Raw genomic sequence first — 22,929 nt, forward strand, 5'->3', positions numbered from 1 at the left:
CAAATTCAATTATAATTCAAAACCACTTTAATGAACCACTTTAACCACTTTAACCAATGGGAAATTAAATGCTGTTGTAACTCATTAATTCTTCAACGAGTTATTGTTGATCATGCTGGCTGTTGGAAGGAAAGAACCTTTGCAGGGGTCTGTTAAGTGAAGTGAAGTTTCACAAATCAGAAAAGAGCTTCACAAATCCCAAACATGGTTCTAAATATTCTGTTGTTAGAGCACAATAATCTAGTCCAAGTTTTAAGAGTCTATGAGGAACTGGACCAGTTCTAGTGTGATCCAGATGCAAAAAATGGTGAAAATCTACCTTTATTGAAGTTTCACAAATCAGAAAACGGTTTCAAAAGTCACAGTCATGGTTTCAAATATTCTTCTATTAGAGCAGAAAAATCCAGTGCAGGTTTGAAGTGTCTGGGAGTTTTCGTTTTTTTTATTAGAGCAGATCTATGGTGATCCAGATGCCAAAAAATTGTGAAAATTGAACTTCACTGAGTTTTCACAAATCAGATAAAAGTTTCACAACTCCCAAACATGGTTNGTCTCCCGTGTGCTCATTTACTTGAGGTGAGAATAACCCTAAAGTTTATTTTAACTAAGTACTTTTATTATTTGGTACTGTTCAATGATTGTTTAAGGATACGAGTTTTGTTGTGTTTCAGAGCCAGCAGCGGCTAGAGGAAGTAGCCAATAGGCCATGATGCTAGTTGGTTAGCACACACTGTTGCGGTGGGAAAGAGCGGGCTACTAGGTGCAACCATAGACATTAATACAGGGGTCCCCAAACTTTTTTCCTGTGAGGGCCACATAACTTTTCCTTTCTCTGCTGGGCTGCCGGAGTCAGTTTGTAACAGAAAAAGTGTGATGATTGCAGGAGTGCCTAAATGTAAAAAGGTATTGCGTTCCAGAAAGCACAATCAAATAACCCTCTCTGGGTTCTTCACAGAAAAAATCCAGGAAATAAATTATAACACTATTAATGAAATAAATACCGTATTCTCCAGGCTATAAGCCGCAGATATCTCTGCCGCTCCAGGTTTTCCACAACGATGCAGCAGCAGCAGAGGGGAGCAGACACCCAAAGTTTGAGTCATAACAGGTCAATTGAATATCACATTTATTATGGTTGAAAAAGAAAAAATTGCCAAGTTTAAATTTAACTGAACTGATTACGGTAGTAACTGTAACAGTAAAAGTGCTGATCCTTAGTGTCTGCTACTAGCATGGGCTAAATGAAAATAGGCGCTTCCTTCTTCATCTTTAGATCTCAACGGCAGCTTGCATCCATTATTGTTGCACTACTGCCATCTATTGGATCCTAATATCTACACCTCAAATTCTCATAATGATCCCAGTATTATTTAAAAAAACTGAAAAATCTAATTTTTCCCCTCAATGCGATTTAACTGATCAACAACATTCTCAAATTTCAATTCCCTATTAAAACCTAATTCTGTTTTAATAGGCGCTTTCTTCGCCTATTAAAAGACAGGACCTGTTAGAACCTAGTGGTTGTAACAACCTCCTCAGCAGGTCAGTGTTCTGCTTAGGCCTTCTAATGAGCCATCATTTGATGCAGGTGTGTAAAACCAGGGAGAAAACTAAAACATGCAGGATGCCGCCCCTCGAGGACCGACTTTGGGCACCCCTGCTCTAGATGGTGATGGCTGTTGGAAGGAAAGATCTTTTGCAGGGGTCTGTTAAGTGAAGTTACACAAATCACAAACATGATTCTAAATATTATACTATCAGAGCAGAATTATTTAGTCCAAGTTTGAAGAGTCTAGGTGTTGTAAATTTGGAATTACAGCAGTTCTTGTGTGACCGAGATAAAGAAAAAAGTGGTGATATCGCACTTTTTGGAAGTTTCACAAATCAGTAAAAAGCTTCATTGAAATTGAAAATAATCTGATCTAGGTTTGAAGTGTCTAGGTGTTGTAGATTTGGAATTAGACCAGTTCTCGTGTGATCCAGATGCAAAAAAAGTGGTAAAATCAACATTTGTTGAAGTTTCACAAATCGGATAAAAGTTTCACAAATCACAAACATGATTCTAAATATTCTACTATTAGAGCAGAATAATTTAGTTCAAGTTTGAAGAGTCTAGGTCTTGTAGTTTTGGAATTAGAACAGCTCCTGTGTGATTGAGGCCGAAAAATAGGGCAAAATTGCCCTTTTTTGAAGTTTCACAAATCAGAAAAAAGTTTCACAAATCCCACACATGGTTCTAAATATTCTGCTATTAGATAAGAATAATCTAGTTCAGATTTGAAGTGTCTAGCTGTAGCAGTTTTTTAATTAGAGCAGATGATCCAGATGGAAAAGAAATTGTGAAAATTGAACTTCATTGAGTTTTCACAAATCAGAAAAAGGTGTCACAAATCCCAAACATGGTTCTAAATATTCTGTTCTTAGTTGAGAATAATCCAGTCGAGGTTTGGATAGTCTAGGTGTCGTAGTTTTGGAAATAGAGCAGTTCTTGTGTGACCAAGATAAAAAAAAAAAAGTGGTGAAATCACTCTTTTTTGAAGTTTCACAAATCAGGAAAATGTTTCACAAATCACAAACTTGGTTTTAAATATTCTACTATTAGAGCAGAATAATCTAGTCCAGGTTTGGAGAGTCTAGGAGTTGTGTTTTTTTAATTAGAGCAGTTCTAGTATGAAAGAGATGCCAAAAATGGTGAAAATCTAACTTTATTGAGTTTTCACAAATCAGGAAAAGGTTTCACAAATCACAAACAAGGTTTTAAATATTCAGCTTGAAGAAGAGAATAATCCAGTCCAAGTTTCAAGTGTCTAGGTGTAGTAGTTTTTTAAACTGGAGTTAATTAAAGATGCGGAAAGTAGTGAAAAATTAAGTGGAATCACCCTTTAGCTATTGGAAGCTGGAACAACAGCTCTCTTAATAATAATAGATTTTCAATAAATTCATTTGCATAATGTTACCACAAGAGGGCGCTCCAATCTGCAGTTTGAGAACAGCCGCCATCCTCTTGGAAGACACTCCTGATCCGGTCAGAGTACCTCAGTAAATTTTGGGAGAGGTTAATTGACAGTCATATATAATACCAGTGATCATAAAACGCTTTCATCATCCCCAGGATTTCTCACTCAGACTTCTAAATTATAAAGCATTTCAAGCCAAACAATAATTCAATGTATGCACTTTCAGCAGAAAAAAAGTCTGAGAAAAGGTTTTCATTTTCCTAAGTCATCATTTTATAATTGAATGTGTATCACCTTACCTGAACACTAACCACCTCAGTAAATAGTATCTATGTGGTGACTGAGACAATTAAAAAGACCACACTGAAGGACAGACGTGAGATGAATTAAGATTGTTTTCATTTGCGTCCACTAAAAAAAAAAAAAAAAAACTGACCAAAGACCTTGCGTCAAAGTCCAGGAAATAGTGTTTCCTGAACCAAGAAGCCTAATCCACAGGCTCAGTCATGTGGATGTAATTAGAGAGCAGTGAAGCAATCACATCATTTGGCTATTTCCTTTCTTTTTTTTTAAGGTTTTTTTTTTGTTGTTGCTGCGTCAATAGATCGCAAATTCTGTTTGTTCATCACTGTGCTGCCAGAAACATACATAAAATATCTGAAAAGTTGACCTTGGTAAATATGATATGCTTTTGGTGTGAGACTCTGGAAACTGTTTTAGAGAAAAGCTGTTTGTAAAATCTCGTCTCCTCCAGCTCTATCGCAGTGTTTGCATCTTGTTGAAGGTTGAATGTCAGCAGCCAGAGAAATCGAGCTGCTATTCAGTCTGAAGCCCTCATTTATCAACGGAAACTAAAAAAGGCATGTTCCTGTTTTTCCAGGTATACAGACATGTTCTAACATGCTCATTTGAGGTTTGCTCAAACCCATGAACTGTGGAAGACATTAAAAATATTGTCCAGGAAACAGAAAAACCTAGATACATAAATAAAAAAAACAACATCATTTTTCAGTCTTTGAAGGTGATTTTATAGTTAAAGTCAGCTTCGCTCTTTTTATCTCATTAGAGCCCCAGCTGGACACCTCATCCTGCTCTCTGCACCAGTCAGAACATATTACCGTAAGCCGCTCACAGACAAAAAGAAATCATAAATTAGGGATTATGGGAAGATAATTAACTCTGAATTTTAAAGTCTTACTGTTCTGGAGGGTTTACAGAGTCAGGTATGTTTTAAATCCTGCTGATGGTCATGGAACACTGTGGCTGCAATGATCTGGATTTCAGTATTCAGACTGGGATGAGCCAACAAAAAGCATGTCTCCACATATCTTTAATTCCAATATTAACATTTTAGTCAATCGTTTTCTTTTATTATTATTATTTTCCACGGTTTTATTCTTATTTCATCTGTAGATCAGCCATAACTCCGTTTTTACCTCTGTCTCAGAGGCTTTCGTAACAAACAAATAAATAAAATGCATTCTGAGGCTGGCCAGAAAAACAAAAAAACGAAGAAAAAAAAACGAAAGTGGGAGAGAATAAAGAGAAAAGCTTTGCAGAGCAGGAGCTCTTGATGGAAACCAGATGGAGGAGAACAACAGGGAGGGCAGCGAGCTCAGGATATAGCCCGTTTCCTCTGGGAAACTCCACTCCCAGACCACCACTAGGAACAAAGTTACGCAAGACCCCCGCTCTACCTTTGCTGAGCTGCATGTTCAGAATGTAAGCAAACTGTGTGGGGCAGAGAGACGTGGTTTCTTTGTGGGAACTAACAAGCATGCACACACCTCATAACAAATTCATCTTTAGCAATTGTGTGGCACACAAGGTGTTTTATGGTGCCAATGGCTACTGTTTGTAAAAGTGCATTTTAAAATTCTCAAGTAAAAGAAGAATCTCAGATGTTTGTGTGGTGGTGTGTGTGCAACCGTTTTATTTCCTTCCCTAATGTTCAATTACTGCAAGGGTTTTTTTTTTTTTTTTTTTGTCATGCTCCTGCGTCTTGCTTTATTAACAAAGCCATGCTTGACTGAAGAGGTTCAACCTCTGTGCAGATTAACCCTTGAATCTAGGAAAGCTGATTCTGCAGCTATTGATTGGTACAGTGGTGTACAAACCCAGATAACTGTCAGGAGCACAGATAGATTTCAGAGAATGGTTCACCAGAGATACAGTGTTGGTCTTGTCAAAAGCTGAGAAAACATTATTAGAAAGCTAATAATATATTTTCCCTCCCTTTTCATGCAGGGGAGGAAAAATTAGTTTGATACACTTTGTTTGTATATCTGCTTTCTGGTTTGATTTCTTTATTTATTACCTTTAGATGTCTGTGAGTGAGATCCACTTGGAGAGTTTTGTGAACAGAGCTCACAGTTGACTCAGACATGTTGAGCCTGGAATGACGCCTGAGCTGTTGGGCTCCGAATCATCATGGAAACCAATGGGAAGTTTTCAAGATGATTAAATGTCTTCAAAAGTAGTGAATCACATGCTGCTCATTTCTCAACATTTACTTCATGGCTTATTTCAGCAATCGCCAACATCTAAGAAATGTTGTCAGACTTTGCAGTAGTTTATCATTTAAACTTTTGGTTGGTTGAAAACACTGTTTAAGTGACCCAGGGTATGTGTTGAACCATCAGGAGATTCTCACTAATCTAAATTCAGCCTTTCTGACAATCAAATGACTAATTTTAAATGTTTAAATGAACAGGAACTGAGACAAACGCGGTTGGAAGAGTTTACAAATTCATTTTCTCACTGGAAATAGCTAGATTTTTGCAGTGGGACAATGTCAACACATGGCAGGAAATCAAGCTGACATAACAATGATCTATTTTAAGGCATTTTTGCGTATCTTAGTTGTTAGTGTATATGTATGCTTGTGTGTGTGTGTGTGTGTGTGTGTGTGTGCGTGTGTGTGTGTGTGTGTAAGGTTGTTTTGTCTTGTGTGTCTGTTGCCCAGTGATGGAGTGGCAACCTGTCCAGGCTGCATCCTCTCGAAGCAGTACAAGAAAAAGCAGCTCTAGCCATGGATACATGGATTAATGTTTCTACCAAATATTCCTTTCATCCTTTAACACTAATCATTTTTGTTCCTCTAGTGTTTGCTGACAGTACTGCTTGTTCACACAATGCCAAATACTTCTTGTTAGCATATGAATGACAAAAACATTTCTGCATTGAATTGTTAAAAAAAAACAAAAACAAAAAAAAACATAGTTTCTGGTGTAGAAGTCAGTTTTACACCAAGACTGCTGCAGCTATAAACGCCAAACTGGCCATTTTCTGCAGAAATACAAACTTTGAAGGCATCAGTGGCTCAGTGAAAAAAAACAATTGAATCTTTGTGCTCCATAACAACCCGACCTGATCCATTGTTTTTGTGACAAACAAAACCTCTGTGCTGCCCCGCAGTTCACTAAGTTCGAGCACAGCGACATTTAAAGCAAGAACACAACATTTTAACTTTTTCCCTTCATTGTGTTGTATTTTGCAGAAAAAAAAAAAAAACTAAGACTGCACAGTTTCAGTGGCAGTTGAAGCTCAGGGTTGAAGGAAGATGAATTAGCTTCTAAAATGGCTGGTTTCTCCAGAGGATCTTTTCAGGAAGTCACAACACATTTGTCTGATATCTGCTCAAGCAGGAACAGTGTGTTTAATAAAGACATCCTGGTTCTACTTGTCTGGACAAATTATACACAACCCAAAGCTTCCCTCAACTTTGAATTAATTACATCTTACTACTGGGTCACCACATAAAAATAATCCATTACCTTTCAAGTTCTGTGCTCACTTTTTCTGCACTGCAGAAAATCCATGCTCAAATGCAGAGTGGCACGCTTTTGCATTAAACCCCCTCAAAACTATTGGAATACATTTTTTTGTGATTACAGAGGTTTACTATTTTTTTTACACACGTGGAGTAACTTTCTTGTTGCATTGTTTTCTCTTGAATTTGGGTCAGAACTTTGGCTAGGCCGTCCTACCATGTGATTATGCTTCATTTAAGCTATTACTTTGTAGATCTGATCCATAATCCTTCTGGAAGGTGAACTTCCACTCCAGTCTCAAATATTTTCCAGCCTCTTAGCAGATTTTCTATCGGGCTTCTCCTCGATTGATCACCCTCGTTGATAAAGATAAGCAGCCCACAGCATGACGTTGCCACCACCATGTTTTATGATAATCATATGTTCAGGCTGATTTGTTCATTTTCCTCACAGTATTTTGCATGCATGTATACAACCATTCAATTCCATTTTCCATATTCCATTTGGGCCTCATTTGATCTGTTCTGGCTTGTGGCAAAATGCAAACAGGATTTCTTGCAGGTTTTTTTTTTAACATCGGTTTTATTTTTGACTCTCTTCAAAAATAAAACCACATCTATGGTGTGCACTACTAATAATTGTGTTGACAGATTTTGCAACCTGAGTTAAAGATCTTTCCAGCTCCTCTAGTCATGTTTTCCTGGCCCAACACGGTTGGTCGTGTCTCGGTAGAACTGCAGTCCTGCGAGACCATCAAGGCCAGAGATATTGTTTTGTATCATAACCCTACTTTAAGCTCATCCATAACATTATTTCTGACCTGTCTGCACTGCTTCTTGTTCTTCATGCTGTTTGTTTGATAATGTTAGAATGTGTGAATAAAACATTCACACATGCACACAATATTTCACACAATATTTTAAACTGTGTTTCGGTTTCATTCCTCTTCACAGCTATGTTCTACTTTGTGTCAGTCTGTCACAAAACCCCAGAAATGTGCAATCAGTCAGGAAATCAAACCTCTCATTCATAATGTTTTTCTAACAGTTTATGAATGAAACATCTTCTGGATGTCAGATTTTGCCTGTCAAGACAAGTTTTATGTTTTCAAAAGTCTTTGATCCTTGAGAAAACAAATGAAGACAAGGTAACAGAACTTGTTTGGATATGTCTGCTCCTCTACTCCTGTGGGAAATGCAGCCTCCACCCCTCTGGTGGCAGCAGTTTGGTAGTCTAATTATACAACTCTGCCATTGTTGGCAACTTCTGAAACCAAAATTTCTGTAGGAATCTATAAGGAACATTTTTACTTCTCCTCTTGTTTTCAATCTGCCTACCTTGCTTTGATGAATAGACATCTATAATAGCAGCAAACTTAAGTTTACTTAATTTAAGCACATTTAATAAGTATATGACAATGTCAAGCATTTTTCACCGCAGCTACTTTTGGCTTCGATTACAGGTGTGCAATCTCTTCCCTTGAGCATGAGCTTTTCAGATTGTGCTATTAAATTATATATGCATGCAGTTTGAATGCTTTCAGCCACTTGGTATCTTTACTGGATTTGAACTAGTCAGTTAACAGGGAGACTTCCAAGAAAGAACTGTAAAAAAAGGTAAAAAAAAAAAAAAAAAAAAAAAAAAGTTTTTTTTAGCTACTCATTGTAACATGTGGAAGCAAAAATATTTTTGAACTTGTGCCTCCAGCCTGATTTCAAAATATTTCCTTGTCTAGTTATTTTATTTTTTTTTATTAGTCCAGGCACGTAATAGTTGTGTAAACCCAGATCATGAAAGACTTCTACCTGTAGCAATACGATCCAAAAACTTGCTGGACTTGTGTTGTCTAAACTGGCCCATGCAGAGCAAAGGTGTAAACGGCAATCTGAAAAAAACTGAAAAAAGAAACTGAGCAAAAATAGGGAAGTGAAAATATTATGATAAACAGAATCAGTGTTAATGTCAGTCAAGTTTTAAGAGTTAACAACTGAAGTGTTCATGGACCATAACATCCAGAAATGTTGGCATCTTTATCCAAACCTCCCCTGCAGTTTGTGTTTTGCATTGCATCACTGTTTGGGGTGGTTATTGGTTATTATAGGCTAAAAAGGAAGTGACCCAAACCGAATTCTGCTCAGATCCAGAAAATAGGATGGATTCATGTCAAGAATTGCATTGTATGAAAATGCATCAGTTAGTAATTAGTGAGAGCCAAAACATCCACAATTTACAAATTGCAACAGCTGATCTAAACATAGCATTTTATTTAATAAATTTAGCTGATTTTTGTGATATTTAGTTCTGGTTGGGTGAGATCAGCTGCATGGCTGAGGTAGACAGGAGAGGAAAAATAACTGAGCAGTCACGCATAGATTCTCAAAGTTATTTACACTTGAAGTCCAGACATTGAGATCTCTAACCAAGGCTATTTATAGAAAGCTGTTAACCAAAACTTCCTTTCTTGTTTATTTTCATGCCCAAGCAGTTTATTCATCGTTTGCCTGAAGATCATTCTATTGCATTAGAAATGCTTGTGGTAATAGAAGAAAAATCCTGTCAGTGTCTGTTATCAGAGTCAGGTGAGTTTGAAGCTCGAACAAGAAATGTTGAATGAAATGTGAAAAGAATGCATGATCCAATAGCAAGCAGCTTGCCTGAGGAACAAACTGCCTTGAGAAAATTGGAGTAAGTGTAAACTAAAAAGGGTCTCTATGAAGCTTTTTTTTATGTTAAAAGAAACCAATCCCGTACTAAACGCAGCAGGGTTCTGGTTTCTTGGCTTTAAACAAACTATTGTTTTACAAGAGAGACATAAAAAATAAAAAAAATCACACAAACATCTGGAAGTGTTTTGCACATAGGATCAGTATTCTGAAGGCGTTCTGTCAGCCCTTCACTGACTACAGGGGAATTATAGTTACAGTCAAACATACTGAAGAAAACTGCAAGGTTTCAGGCTTTGTCAACACGCTTAAAATCTGAAACCCCAATTTCAGGATGCAACAAGTACACCTACATTCTGATGCAACAGCTGAAATCCCCTTGGATCAGCTTGTCGTTTTGGCAGATTCTGAGAGCTTAGAAGAAAGAAAAAGCACAAATTTCCTCATCCTTACAAAGCAAACACTGTACTCATTGCCAAGGACACACAGGATGCCTGTTAGCTGCTGTGTCTGATATCCACCTTGCCCCCAACCCCCAATTTTCTCTTTTCTCTGCTGATCATCTTCCCAATCACTTTGCCAAGACACCGTGTTTAGTTCAGTATGATAACCAGCAGAACCTCAAGTCTCACATCAGTACACGCCGTTGCTTTAAGCACAACTTAAAACAACTCTGCTGAGATCCGAGTTTCTTGCCATGTCCCAGAGAGAACCACACCCTAGTATAATTCAAACCTCTGCAGACACGAAATCACACAGTGCTGGGACTCCAGGAAAATGTTGACTTCAGTGCAGACAGTAGCACATTTTCCAAACCGTGGTCTTATTTTTAACTTGTGTTTATTTTTTTTCTCTCAGTCAAGTCGCCTAGCAATTGTTGCCTGTTTGGACGCGACGCAGGATATGAATCAGACGAGTCACTGAGTTCACAGTGTGAGAGGGGTCAATTTATTACACATAAGATTTACATATTAATATGGTTATGTACAGTTTACTTACATTCATACAAATATAGATCTTTAAACTAAAACGTTTTCATTAAAGTGGACAGTTTGAAGGCCGATTCCAGTCTCCACAAGTGTTCTTGAGACCGATTCTCCTCTTAATGCAAAAGGATTATCAAGGCAAGTTTACACATGTGCATCAAGACACAAAACAAAAATAACTTGTATACAGAAAATGTGACAAACTGTTAGTGGTCCAATTTGTCCAGCGAAACTAAACTTGGTCACTAAAGGACATGAGTAAATCAAGCCTTACTTTTGGTCAACTGACCTTGTTTACTCCCGCTGTGCTATCTCAGCGGAAACAAGGGTGAGATCAATAAGAACAGTGGCGAAGTAACGAAATGGTCAGAGAACATGGACTTTAAACTAAACAAAAAATAAGTTTTGGTCATTAAATCTAGATTATTTGTTGGGGGAAAAAACAAAAGGCAGCTTGTGAGGCTGGAAATAAATGCTACACAGTGTAAAGCGTTACAATTAAAAAAAAAGAAAAAAAATTGAAATAATCCATTTCAACAAAATTAAAAGTGCCAGAGTTTTGAGCATGCAACCTGTTAAATTTTGAGATTTGACTGAATTCTGGTCAAAGTTAAAATAAAATTAGACTTAAAAAAAAAAAAAAAAAAAAGCTGGAATCATTTGATTGATTAATTAGTTGGAGAAGAAACAGATTCAATTAGGATGAAGTATATTCACGTCGCGACTGAATTTGGAGGGTGTTTAAGTTAATGTTCAAGTTATCTTGCATAACATCTGTATTAAAATTTTTCGCACAAATACTAGGCTTTGTAGTAGCTTAACACAAGGTTATCAAACTGATCTTCTGCTGACTGTGCCTACTGCAGGGTTTAGTTAAAGTCTTGAAATAGACTGCAACTGTTATATTACATTCAATAACGTACATTCATTTAGAGGAAGGTCTTCATCCAAAGTGACTTACAAAGTGGTGTTTAGTAATTTAACAGTTCAGCATGTAAACTGGAATAATTGGGAACCAAAACATCAACCTCAACCAGCAGAGTGACGCCTGACTAAACTTACTATAAGTCAGATCCTGTAAATTTGCCCGGGTCACAGTGCAAACAAGGAACAACATTGTTTGTTGTAAGGCTAGAACACCACCGCTGATTTTTTATTTTTTTTTATTTTAAAGATTTTTATACAATAGATATCCCAAAACACTGTGCATTGCTGCTTTAAGGCTCAACAGGGTAAGACGAAAAGCGGACAACCTGTCAGACATTACCTATTGTAGATTAAACCAACCAGAATGATTAAGCTAAAATAACTGCTAAGCTAAACCAAGATAAGATATTAAGGCCTGGTGGCAACTTCAATCAAACGATGCGTTCAATTTGTCCTCGGATGTCAGGATTTCTGAGTTGTAAATGCCAAATTCAGACCCAACATGTGCTATTGGGAACAGAAGATATTTATTTTGAAAGTAGCGCGAATAAAAAGGTTTATTTGCACTTTGGATGTTTTATATTTTACCAGTAGTGTACGATTTGCATTTGTGTGTTTATTTTGTTTTGAAATGAGTAGAATAAAGAGAAATGCGTTTGTATGTCTTGTATTGCTTATAGCGGCCAGCCTGGTTTTTGGCTTCTAGCTAGAATAGGCTAGCTCCATTATTGTGACAGAAATAATTTAAATTCTGAAATCCGAGGTAAATTGAACACAGCATATAGACAAACAAAATGTTAAGAAAAAAGAAAAAAATGTCTAGTCAAGCTCAAAATCATCCCCCTCACCCAGACATTCAAAGTCTTATGAGAACTCTTAGTGGTTAAATGGTAACAATGTCCATCAATTTCTGACTAGTATAAGTACAATATTAAAGAAAATACCACATTGGGACTAAGTTCAAGTAGATCTTAAGACAATCCCACGAAGTGAAAGATGCGACTCCGACGTGTTAAAATTAATTCATGGTGGGGTTTTTTATGAGTTTAAAAAGTGAAATGTATTAAAAACACTGAAGAAGTTGGCCTGAGCTGTTAAAAATACAGCAAGCATTATAAAGGGTCCAGAGTTTTTTCAAAGCTACATAAAAACGATAAGGTATGATCCACAGTATCACCAGGAAACGGATTTAACTGAGCGAGAGCGACTCAGACTGTTTTACATATCAGAGCAGACGAGCCTCAGCCCTGCAGTCGTGAATGATAGGAGTGGTTCATTTCCTGAGGCCCGGTCTCACAACACAATGCCGTCTACGTTACAGTGCAGCTCCTCATTATGCTGGACCTGCCCCATCTGGCGGTGGAACTGTCCCTGTTTTTGCATCCTCCAGCAGTGGATGCTTTGTCCAAGAGTGATACTCTTGATGCTGGGAAGGTGGCTCAACATGTTAGTTGGCAAAGAAGTCACACCAGAGCCAGACAAGTTGAGCTCCTGCAGAGAGTCTAATCCACAGAAGACTGCAGGGCTTAGATTCTTAAGTTTCGAGTTATTCGAGAGGTCCAGAACCTGCAAGTTCTGGAGATCGCTGAAGCTGTGCGGTTCAATTTCATGAAGTTCACCGAGGCCGCTGAGGGATAAATAAACTAAATCTTTCAGCTGAGCAAAGGCTCCCTTGTTGATTTTCAGGATTGGGTTAGCATCCAGATTTAGGTACCTCAGCGGAAGTCCCTCCATGCTTGGTACGTTAACCAGCTGGTTCACTGACAAATTGACACTCTGGATGTGTAAAGGTCTTCCATGCAAGGTGGCAGAGACTGACACAAGCTTGTTATGGGACAGATCCACGCTGACGGGTTCACCGTTCACCTTAGCAGCGAACACAGCCATGTCAAACTCCTGGAAACTGTTGTGACTGAGGTCCACCTCGGCCAGAGGGAGGCCCGAGAAACAGCTTGGAGGCAGACTCTGCAGATTGTTGTAGCTCAGATCCAAACTCTCCAGGTATCGCAGCTTGGACAACGCACTGGGGCTAACCTGAGAATCAGACAAGAGGACAGATATAAATATGGAGAAGAAACATTTTCTAATTTTGCTGCATCTAAATATTTTTTTTTATATTTTTCAGTGTTTTTGATCAAGATGGACAACTTTTTTAAATATCTAAATTGCCATTTATGATTTCAAGTAGGTTATATAATAATTAACAATTGTCTTTCATAACAGGTGACAAGATGTTAAAATGACTGCAAAGTGGCAGAAAAACTCCATTAAAAAAGACGGACAACTAAAATTTACTCATGAATGTCTGTCTTAATAACAGTCTTCATAATATGCAATCTAAAGTCACTTCATGTCACAAATGGATCAGTTATACTGAATTAATCCAAATTTAGGTCAAATATGTCCTGTTCACTCCAACAGTCAGATCCAATAACATGCAGTCCAATTTTATCTTACTTATAGAAGAATATGAAGTCGTCAAATATCATATCATATACTGACCATTTAAGCCCAGCAGGTAAAACGTTACCCAAGGAAACCCGTCAGCATGAATTGAGTTTTTCCATCAGCAAGCATGTAGCAACAATGAAGAGCAACCAATTCCTTCCTACAGGAGGAAATCTCCAGCAGAACCAGACTCGAGAGGTGGAGATTATAGAAAGCCAAAGAGATAATACTTAAAATTACCTTTGACTGTAAAATACGCCAAGATTAGCATGTTTGCTCTCTTACTGATAATTCTGCTCGTAAAATTTCTTGATGCAATTTCGTTTGTGTGCACTTAAAACTCCTCCTTTATTAAATTGATGATTTAAACATCATAAAATTGAATGGCTGTCATTTCAGCTGCTCTCTTCACATAGACTGTTGTCTGAGTGCAGCGCATAGAGCAGGTCACATGACTCACACAGAGCTGCAGCAGTCAACACAGTATCTCTTAAAATCGGTGTGAAAAGTTGAAAACCCTTGCATTGTGTACTAAAAATTACTATGATGCAAATCATGTAAAACTGTGTTGCCTGGAGCAGGGGCGCAACTACATATTATTCAAGTGGATGCGAAAACATAAACCGGGGTTTTGACGCCCCCTCTGGTGCAGCGCCCCTATGCGTTGCACGCACTGCATAACCACTTTTTGCACCACTGGCCTGGAGTACAAATACAATGCATGGGACTTCATCAGTCCATTCTCAGTTTTTGTACTCTATAAAAATATTTAACAAGAAAAGCTATGTCTTTTTTTTTTCTGTAATTTTGAAAAAGCTAAAAATTTCAAATTAAATGATCAATAAAGGCTGCTATTAAACAAGAATTTATTTTTAAAATTTCAAACATTAAACAAAAAATATGCTACATAGAGTAACTATTATAAGTACAATTTGAAATTTGTCGAGCCACCAACCGTAGTAATTTTGTTGCTGCTGAGGTCCAAACTAATTAGCGTGGTGTAGCCTGGACCGGCTAACATGGCATCGCTGAGAGGGCCCATATCATTGGACGACAGGTCCAGGTGGGCGGTGTCCAAAGGGATGGCAATGGGCATGGAGACGCTGGGGCCCATGCCTCTGCAGTCCACCCTGGTCAGGCTGAAGCTGTCGAACAGCCCAAAGCTTTCCACCTCACAGTGACAGCTGGGGTGGCAGTTCCTGACCGCACCGGACTGGACAGCGAGCAGCAGCGACAGGCCGACCCACAAGAGCAGTGCCATTATGCTCTGAAGAGAAAGACGGAGAATAAATTACATGTGGGACCTTTTCAAAGTGCCCTCACAGATATTCAAACCAGAAGCACCATCACTCACTAAAAAAAACAAAAAAACAAACAAAAAAAAAAAAAACTGTACAGCTTTGATTAGATCAGAACATCTACATCTTGTTCAAGCAAAGCACAGCTGTTCAGTAACTTTAGATTTTCTGTGGGCTCTACAAATGCCATTTGCAACGCTTTTGTAAAGTTAAAAAAAAAAGACAAAGCTTTTATTTGTGTAAATGGAGGAGTCCCATTTTCCTCCTTATCCGCCTCCCAACGGGTGCGACCTAATTTCTCTGATCAATGAGTTAATTTGCACATTCTAGGTTTATGCACTACAATGAGCACAAAGTTCAGATTTAAGGGTATTGTAAATTTTCCTTTTGTTGTAAAACAAGAAAAAAATATTTGATGCTCCTGAATGCACAAACATTATACAAATAGACATTTAAAAATCATAAAAATAACTAAAGCAAACTACCATACCCTTCTCCTGCGGGTGCTCTGTCCATCTGAAAAGAGCTCACTCATGCTGCTCATCTTAAGTAACCTTTGCGCACACACACTCACAAACACGCGCACAAGCATAATACTGGACAGAGGTTGAAAGTTGTGTAACATGTAAATACGCACAGTCACTTTTAGGTCAACTGGGTGGTGATACAGCAGAGAACGCACGTTAAAATGACACGCTCCACAGTTCTACTGCATCACAGCTGCATGACAGTTTACATTTACAGCTTTTCACTGAATCATGCAAGACCAGGTTGCAATTATCATTCCGTCTCCAGCCCAACACTACCTCTGAGAAAACTGCAGTTTTACTTGTTCTTGTCCTGAAAGCCTTAAGTACGCCATCTTCAAAACAATCACTTTCACTTCCTCAGTAGAGTAACGGCTTGTTTAGTATTTCCAAAACAAAAAAGAAACAAACAAAAAAAGGAAAATGAACTCTGCTCGGGTTGCAATTGTTATCAGAAATATGTTGAAGGTGAGGTGTGCTTGCCTCAGCTTACATAAGACGCCCCGGTCATTTAGGAGCATTGTGTTGCAGACTGGTTCTTAAGTGCCCTGCCTTTAATCCCAGGTGTTCACCTTTGTGCAGCCTTGCTTCAGATCATTTATCTCCATCCTGCCTTGACTCACATAAAGGCTTATTACAACTTCAGCAAGACACTCGTCTATGAGAAAAGTGTGTTGAGGTGTGATCTACATGAAGGTTTACGTCACTTCAGGTGCAGCGTTTGACCGAACAGAAATGGATTAGCTCTAGGAAAGTAAAAAAAATAACCAAATATGTGGCAAAATGAGAAAAATGTCATTTCATTTTCTCACTCTTCAATTTTTCAGATCAAATAAATTTAATATTTGACAAAGAAATGTTTTCCATTGATGGACATTGATGGTATATTGACACCAACATTGGTATCAACTAATATGTTAAGTCATTTCTTAACATATTGATCCAATGAATAAAACTAGACTAATATTAACAGTCACTATTTATTTCTATGTTTTGGCCATTTGTTTCCAGAAGGGGAGTGGAGGAGCCTGGTCATGCGACAATGCAGGATTGTGTCAAGTTTAACTGAAGCTGTATGGTCGCTTTCTTTTCCAAGGTGTCAAATACATCAGCCTGAATTTTTATGTCGGTGCATCCCTAATGTTTGTAAAAAAAATTATATATTGAGGGGACACAAAGCTATCCAAGTGACCCTGGCTTCAGTCGCCTATTTGATAATGTGAAACATAAGCGCAGCAAACACAGATTAAAGTGTGTACGGGAATAAATGTGTTTATTACAGTACTATACCTGATCATAATAATTACACTGGTCTTCAAGGACGGTGAACTTCAGTACCTTTTTCTTCATTCTCCTTCACCCCGAGTGAAGGTTGAACTTTCCTGACCCTGCGTTCCCCCACGGATCCTCAGCAGTAAATCCCACATAAACTCGAACTGCCTTCAAGAGGAACAGATTCTACTGGTGCAATTAGCCTTGAGCGACAACAGGATGAAACGGCGCCTTTGCTCCCTCCCCCCGCACCCCTCCAAGTGGGAAACCAGCAAAGGGGTGCGAACACACCCTCAGACACCTTCACAAGTCTCTTTGTGGCTTTATTATTTAAGTGAAAGCAGCAAAGCAACATCTGTTGGCTCCTAAAAACTTTTATTTATTCATTTTACCTAAAGTTGGAGTCATTTTTAAATCTCAACTGATCATCCTACAACGACATGCAAAGTTTAGAAGTTATCAGCGTAGTAATCTGACAATTAAAGTATATCATCGGTTAGATCAGATTAAGTGTGTCAGAAGTCACAGCAGTGTTAGATTTGTGCTATTGGTGTTTAAAGTATTTTCCCCCCGCAAGGGGAAAACACAGATAAGGGTTTTCTCTTATCTAAAGCCAAAAGATTCCCCATCAGCTGCCTCCTTTATTTCTGTGACAATGTGGTGATGGTTAAAGATAAAGAAACCAGCGCCCATCTAGAGCAGGGTGCAGAGAGGAGCTTCAAACCCAGACGTCTGTTTGACTCTTTCATTTGCACCTACTTTAACACTTATCCGGCGCTCGGTTTCTTCATCAACCATCTGCAGCGCTCTGATGCATCCTCCGTGTCACCGGGACCGCTCCGTCCCAATTTAATCTTCAAGTTGAAGGCATGATGAGTGTGTAATTAGAAGATGGATGCCACCCTAATCCCTTTAACCCAAATGAATGCATGAAGCTGAGGAGACGGCAGGGATTTTAAATTAACTCCCCAGTTCTCGAGTGTTTTGAAACAATTAAGAATGGAAAGCCTCATCCTGAAAGACGAATGCTCTCTGTAAACTCACAGGCAAGGGGACTCATCATACTCAAACTTTATACCAATCCTTTCTTATAAAAATGAAATGCAGTACTAATCTTAATACTGTGTTATTGGTGTTTAAAGTGAAACTTTTGAGATTGAAACTGTGAAAAGTTATGGCAGTTGTTAAATTTACTGAGGAACCTTTAGGGAACATTCCCTGAAGGTTCCTATATGGTTATGCAGTGAAATGTGGAGATAACCTTCAGGAAAGCTGCAGGGCACATTTCCTGAAGGTTTTCCAATGGCTAGAGTGAGACTTGAAGTTAGCCTTAAGAGAAACAATACATCAGGGGTCCCCAAACTACGGCCCGCGGGCCGGATCCGGCCCGCCACGTCATTTGGTCCGGCCCCCTGAACAATGCCGGATCTGGCCCGCCTCCTCATATCAGAGAGCATTCAGTGTTTTTTTTTTTTTTTCATATATTGTATTTTCTGGTTTATATGTGGATTTTTCTTCAACCACCAGGGGGCTCTTGAGCAGATGTGAAACTAACTTTCCCTCAATGGAATATATACTAGTCAATCCCAGTCACCGTTTCACTCACGGTTTTTTCCATTTGCATTCTGGGTAAAAATCTATCGCGCCCCCATCTCTGTCCCCCCCCTGCTCGACATTTTCAAAGACAGGACAGCCCCTCCCCCCCCTCCCCGTCGACAAGAATTCTTTAAGGTTTCTTTCTCCAAAAACTCAGACCGGCCCTCGACCAGAGAAAGGAACAGCTATGTGGCCCTCGCAGGAAAAAGTTTGGGGACCACTGCAATACATAAACCTTGAAAGTTCATAGAAAGTCAACATGTAAAAGGTTACAACTAAAACAAAACTTCCTGAAGGTTACAAAATTTGACATTCTTTCTAAGTTGTACACATTAGTTCTAGTAAGTTAAAGCATAAAAAACAAATGGCTTTGAGGTCTGCCAGGGCTTCTGGAACTGCAGTAGTGATCTTCATGTTGGTTTTCCCACCGCTTCGGGAACGTTACAATTGCATAACAGTTGGTCAATAGCCAACTGAGCCACATAACTGCCAGTGACATTGCCCAACAACAGCAATAAAAATGGTGGGTAATATATGGAGAGAAGTGCTTGATGTGTATCTTTGGATCAACTATCATTGCAGAGCTGGATAACAAGATACAAGATTTAGTAGGACAAAGTTAGGATGAACTCAAAAGTCTAAATGCAACTATGAGGACAAGTAGCTACTGTACAGGTACTGTAATCAAAATGCCAACTGGTTATTAGCACTAGTTGCTCTGGTCTAAAACCACCTTATGCTGAGTAGCTACTCCATGTACTAATTATATATATATTTTTTTAAATGGATGAAAGCAGAACGCCACTGCAGAGTTAAGGAAGAAAAAACTGTGCCAACTGGAAAACATTCTCTGAAGCAGCCATCAACTGATTTATGAAAATGTACCTTTCTTCCAACTCAGAAAATGGTTTAAAATGTAAGGGTACACCATGTATTTATTATGTAATAAATTCTGTTTACTAGAGTAGCTTTGTCCCTGCTTGTACAGACAATAAAAATGAAAAAAAGTCAACAAAGTACTAAAGTAATGAAGACAGATCATAAATTGGTTGGGTTATTTAGTAGTAAAGCAGTCTGTTCCAGTGCAGCAGGTCTGTCCAGAAGTAAGCCTGTTGTAATTAGCAACTGATCAATTAAAATGACCTTCATAATTTTCAGTGATTAATATTTTTTGAAAGGCAATTTTGTTTAGAGACATCATAATCCATTTTATTTATGACTTCAATTGTAAGTGGATATTATTTCCATTTTATTCATTGTTTTTTGGTTGCTTTGTTTTATTTTGGATATTTAAAATATCTTACAGTTCCAGTGTGGAGTGTTCTGTACAAAATTAATGTTTATTGGTCTTTGAGAGGAAAACTTGCATTATATTATCAATGCATTACTAGAAAATGGTCTCAATCATTGACAATTTATCATCAAGCAAAATTTGTTATGGTGACATGCCTAAAAAGGAAGTAAATTTTGTTTTACTTTATGTGAGCACAGTTCCTTTATATTTAGTTTAGTTGCTATAAGTACACTGACTTATTTTATACAAGCTGTTATAAAACGACCCAATGAAATTGCTGTTGTCTCATTATTTACAAAAAATAAATAAATAAATCCCCCTTCACAACACGGGGGTCAGCACATGCTAAAATCAGATTTAATTGTGGAACATTGGTCTCATCATTAAAGAAGATTGTACTTCCACGCTGCTCTGTGGTAATCCCAGCAGTTGGTCTAACCACAAGCAAACTCTTTACTCTAGATCCAAATGTCAGATCTGAAGTTTCTTTACGGGCCTAATTAAGTGTAAGTGAACTCCCGCAGCTGTGTCTGGATCAGCCCACAGTGAACCAGCACGCCGCTGGCCCGGTGCGTTAACAGGGTAGCCGGGTACCAGCGCGGGCACCTCGGGAGATCAAATTTCCTGCAGCCCGTACGTGGCAAAGCTCTGGGATCTGAAACATCTCCAACCACCATATCCTCTGCATGTTTCTCCTCTCGGTACTGTTACTGTGAGCCCCGCCCCCCTCCATAGCTGTCATCGCAGCTGCGCGTCCTCTCCGCCCTGCGCGTGCATCACAACTCCTCAATCAGATCAAAAAAGTTTTATTTTTCCCTCTTTCGTCGTCTGTTTTCTCTGTGATGCAATAATTTCAGCGTGGTCAGCCCAGTCGGGACAACCAGGGGTGATTTGTGAAGCAAAGAGCGGGGGGAGAGGGGTGGGGGGTACGTGAAATCTGATCTGACCAGAGGTCCCGCTGCGTTCCTGCCTCCGAGCCCACAATGCTCTCACAGCTGCGGAGAATTATCACAATCTTCCAGGGCGAAATTCCCCCAAATAAAAAAAACGGCGGCACTTTTTCTCAACTTCTAACGTCATAAACTCTATTCGGAAAACTTACTTTGGTGTCTTTTGATCCTGACACAGTCGGCGCTCTTGGACTCTTCTCACTTCACCGCTCCCATTAGCACTCCCGTGTCGTGGTGGTTTATCTCTCTTCTGGTCCTCATCTGCTCTAATGGTTCTCCTCTGGGTGTTCTCAGTTGTGAAAAACTGTCACAGCCTGGAAACACTCGGAGGCACTGCTCTGTTCCCATCCCACGAAGCCCTGCCTGCTCTTAGCTTGGCTTTTATTTCACTGTAAAGCAAGCTAGAGGGCCAAACAACAGCACTTCCGGAGAAGGATTTCCAAATTAAAAGGTTTCAAATTCAATTTGAAACAAATTAACTTGAAGAAATTTGATTTAGAGAGTGAGTTTTGTTTTTCCAATGAGGTTATAACCTTCAACAAAGTTGTTTTTAATCCTGGAAATCTTAATGCAACATATTTTTTTCCAAAATTGGTAGTAAGTAGCAGTCCCATTTCTTACTCCCTTTCGGTATGTTTTTATTTTTAAAGCTCAGCTCATAAAACATCCGGTCTTTGTCCAGGGCTACTGAGATGTCGCTGCCTTCTTGCGCCCCCTTGTGGAAATGTGTCAGTAAAAAAGCGTTGCGCAACCAAACAGCAGTTTGTTTTACTTCCCCCTCAAGTTAACTTCTCTGATTGAAGTGATAAGAAATATTGTGAACGGAAACAGACTTTTTCTGTGGCTGTGCTGCCTTCTCGATAATTCTAATTCTTAAGCTCACACAAAATCACCCTAGATACAGTGCTTTGATGTGCCCTGCAACTGTTATGACTACTCTGCAGACTACAAAATAATAGTTATGGTTATGGCTACAGCAAACATTACTCATAGTACCCAGTGATCATAGTCAGACAGCAACTTCTGTGTGTTACCTCAGCACACTCTTTAAGGGTAAAGGCCTCAAATTCAGAAATATTCTTCTGTTTATGTATCTTGATCAAAAAAAAAAAAAAAAAAAAAACCTCCAGGGACTCCTTTTATAAAATTTTCCCCAGGGATGGAGGAGATTTTAATGTAGTTTAGTGCATTTCTTTGATCAAATGTACAGTTCTGACAAATGTTAATTTAATGTCCTTAATATTTAGTCATTTGTGTTCATCACAGAATCAGTTCCTCATTTATTCTTAGAGAATGAGAATGCCTTCAGACATACATCAATTGTTTCCATACATTTCTCTATTGGTTTTGGACATGTTTTTGTGTTTATGTCATGTCCCTCAAAATCATTTATTCTTTTGAGTGGTAAGTAGTCATTCCCTGCACAACTTAAAGTCCTCATTTCATTGGTTGAGTCATTACATAAAAATATGTTGAACAGGTGATCAAATCTGTAATGATGCATTTTTTTATCCTTTTTTTATTTTTTATGTCACCCAAATTGAACAGTTTCTCTCAGATGAACCTTACCTTTCACTGATGTGGAGGAATGTGTGTGTGTGTGTATGTGTGTGTGTGTGTGAATCATTAGTTGTAATCAATAATGAACTGAGTGACATAGTGTGTACCACTTGATTTTGGATGTGCAAGCATGATTTTCAGTACTGTGTTGTATGTTCCAATTCAGTCCTATTATGGCTGCAGTGTCGCTTTTATCTGTTCACAGATTCACCCAAAGGATGTTTCTTGCATATAGCAAAAGCAATTTTCACAGCATTGCTTTTTCACAATGCTGTGAACAAATAAGAATTGTAAAGAGTATTCATCCATCCATTCATTGTCTTCTGCTTATTCCAACAGACGGTAAGGTCGGCAGTCAAAGTAGAGAAGCCTTTGACTTCCCTTTCTTCAGCTTCTTGGACCAGCTCCTCCTGAGGAATGCCAAGTCGTTCCCAGGCCAGCTGAGAAACATAGCTCCTCTATCATGTGCTGGATCCCCCTCTATGTCTCCTCCTGGTGGGATATTTCCAGAACACCTGAGAGTGGAAACTTGGAGGCATGCTCACCAAATGCCTGAGCCACCTCAACTGGCTCCTTTTAATGTGGAGAAGTAGCTGCTCAACTCTCAGTCGTGCCCAGATCAGTCCATCTCTAAGAATAGTCTATCTATCTATCTATCTATCTATCTATCTATCTATC

At 38.7% G+C, this 22,929-nt stretch overlaps 1 protein-coding gene across 1 annotated transcript; it reads right to left on the reverse strand.

Annotated features, from left to right (window-relative positions):
• Positions 1-10,318: 10,318 nt before the first annotated feature.
• Positions 10,319-21,080, reverse strand: tsku (tsukushi small leucine rich proteoglycan homolog (Xenopus laevis)). The gene is made up of 3 exons (XM_007562780.2): positions 20,844-21,080; positions 14,710-15,021; positions 10,319-13,340 (listed from the first exon to the last, which is right to left on the reverse strand). The coding sequence occupies exons 2-3, from the start codon at positions 15,013-15,015 to the stop codon at positions 12,600-12,602; spliced, it is 1,047 nt and encodes a 348-aa protein (XP_007562842.1). The 5' UTR covers positions 15,016-15,021; positions 20,844-21,080; the 3' UTR covers positions 10,319-12,599.
• Between the last annotated feature and the right edge of the window lie 1,849 nt (positions 21,081-22,929).

Source organism: Poecilia formosa, unplaced genomic scaffold (genome assembly GCF_000485575.1).
Source record: "Poecilia formosa unplaced genomic scaffold, Poecilia_formosa-5.1.2 Scaffold141, whole genome shotgun sequence".
NCBI lineage: Eukaryota > Metazoa > Chordata > Actinopteri > Cyprinodontiformes > Poeciliidae > Poecilia > Poecilia formosa.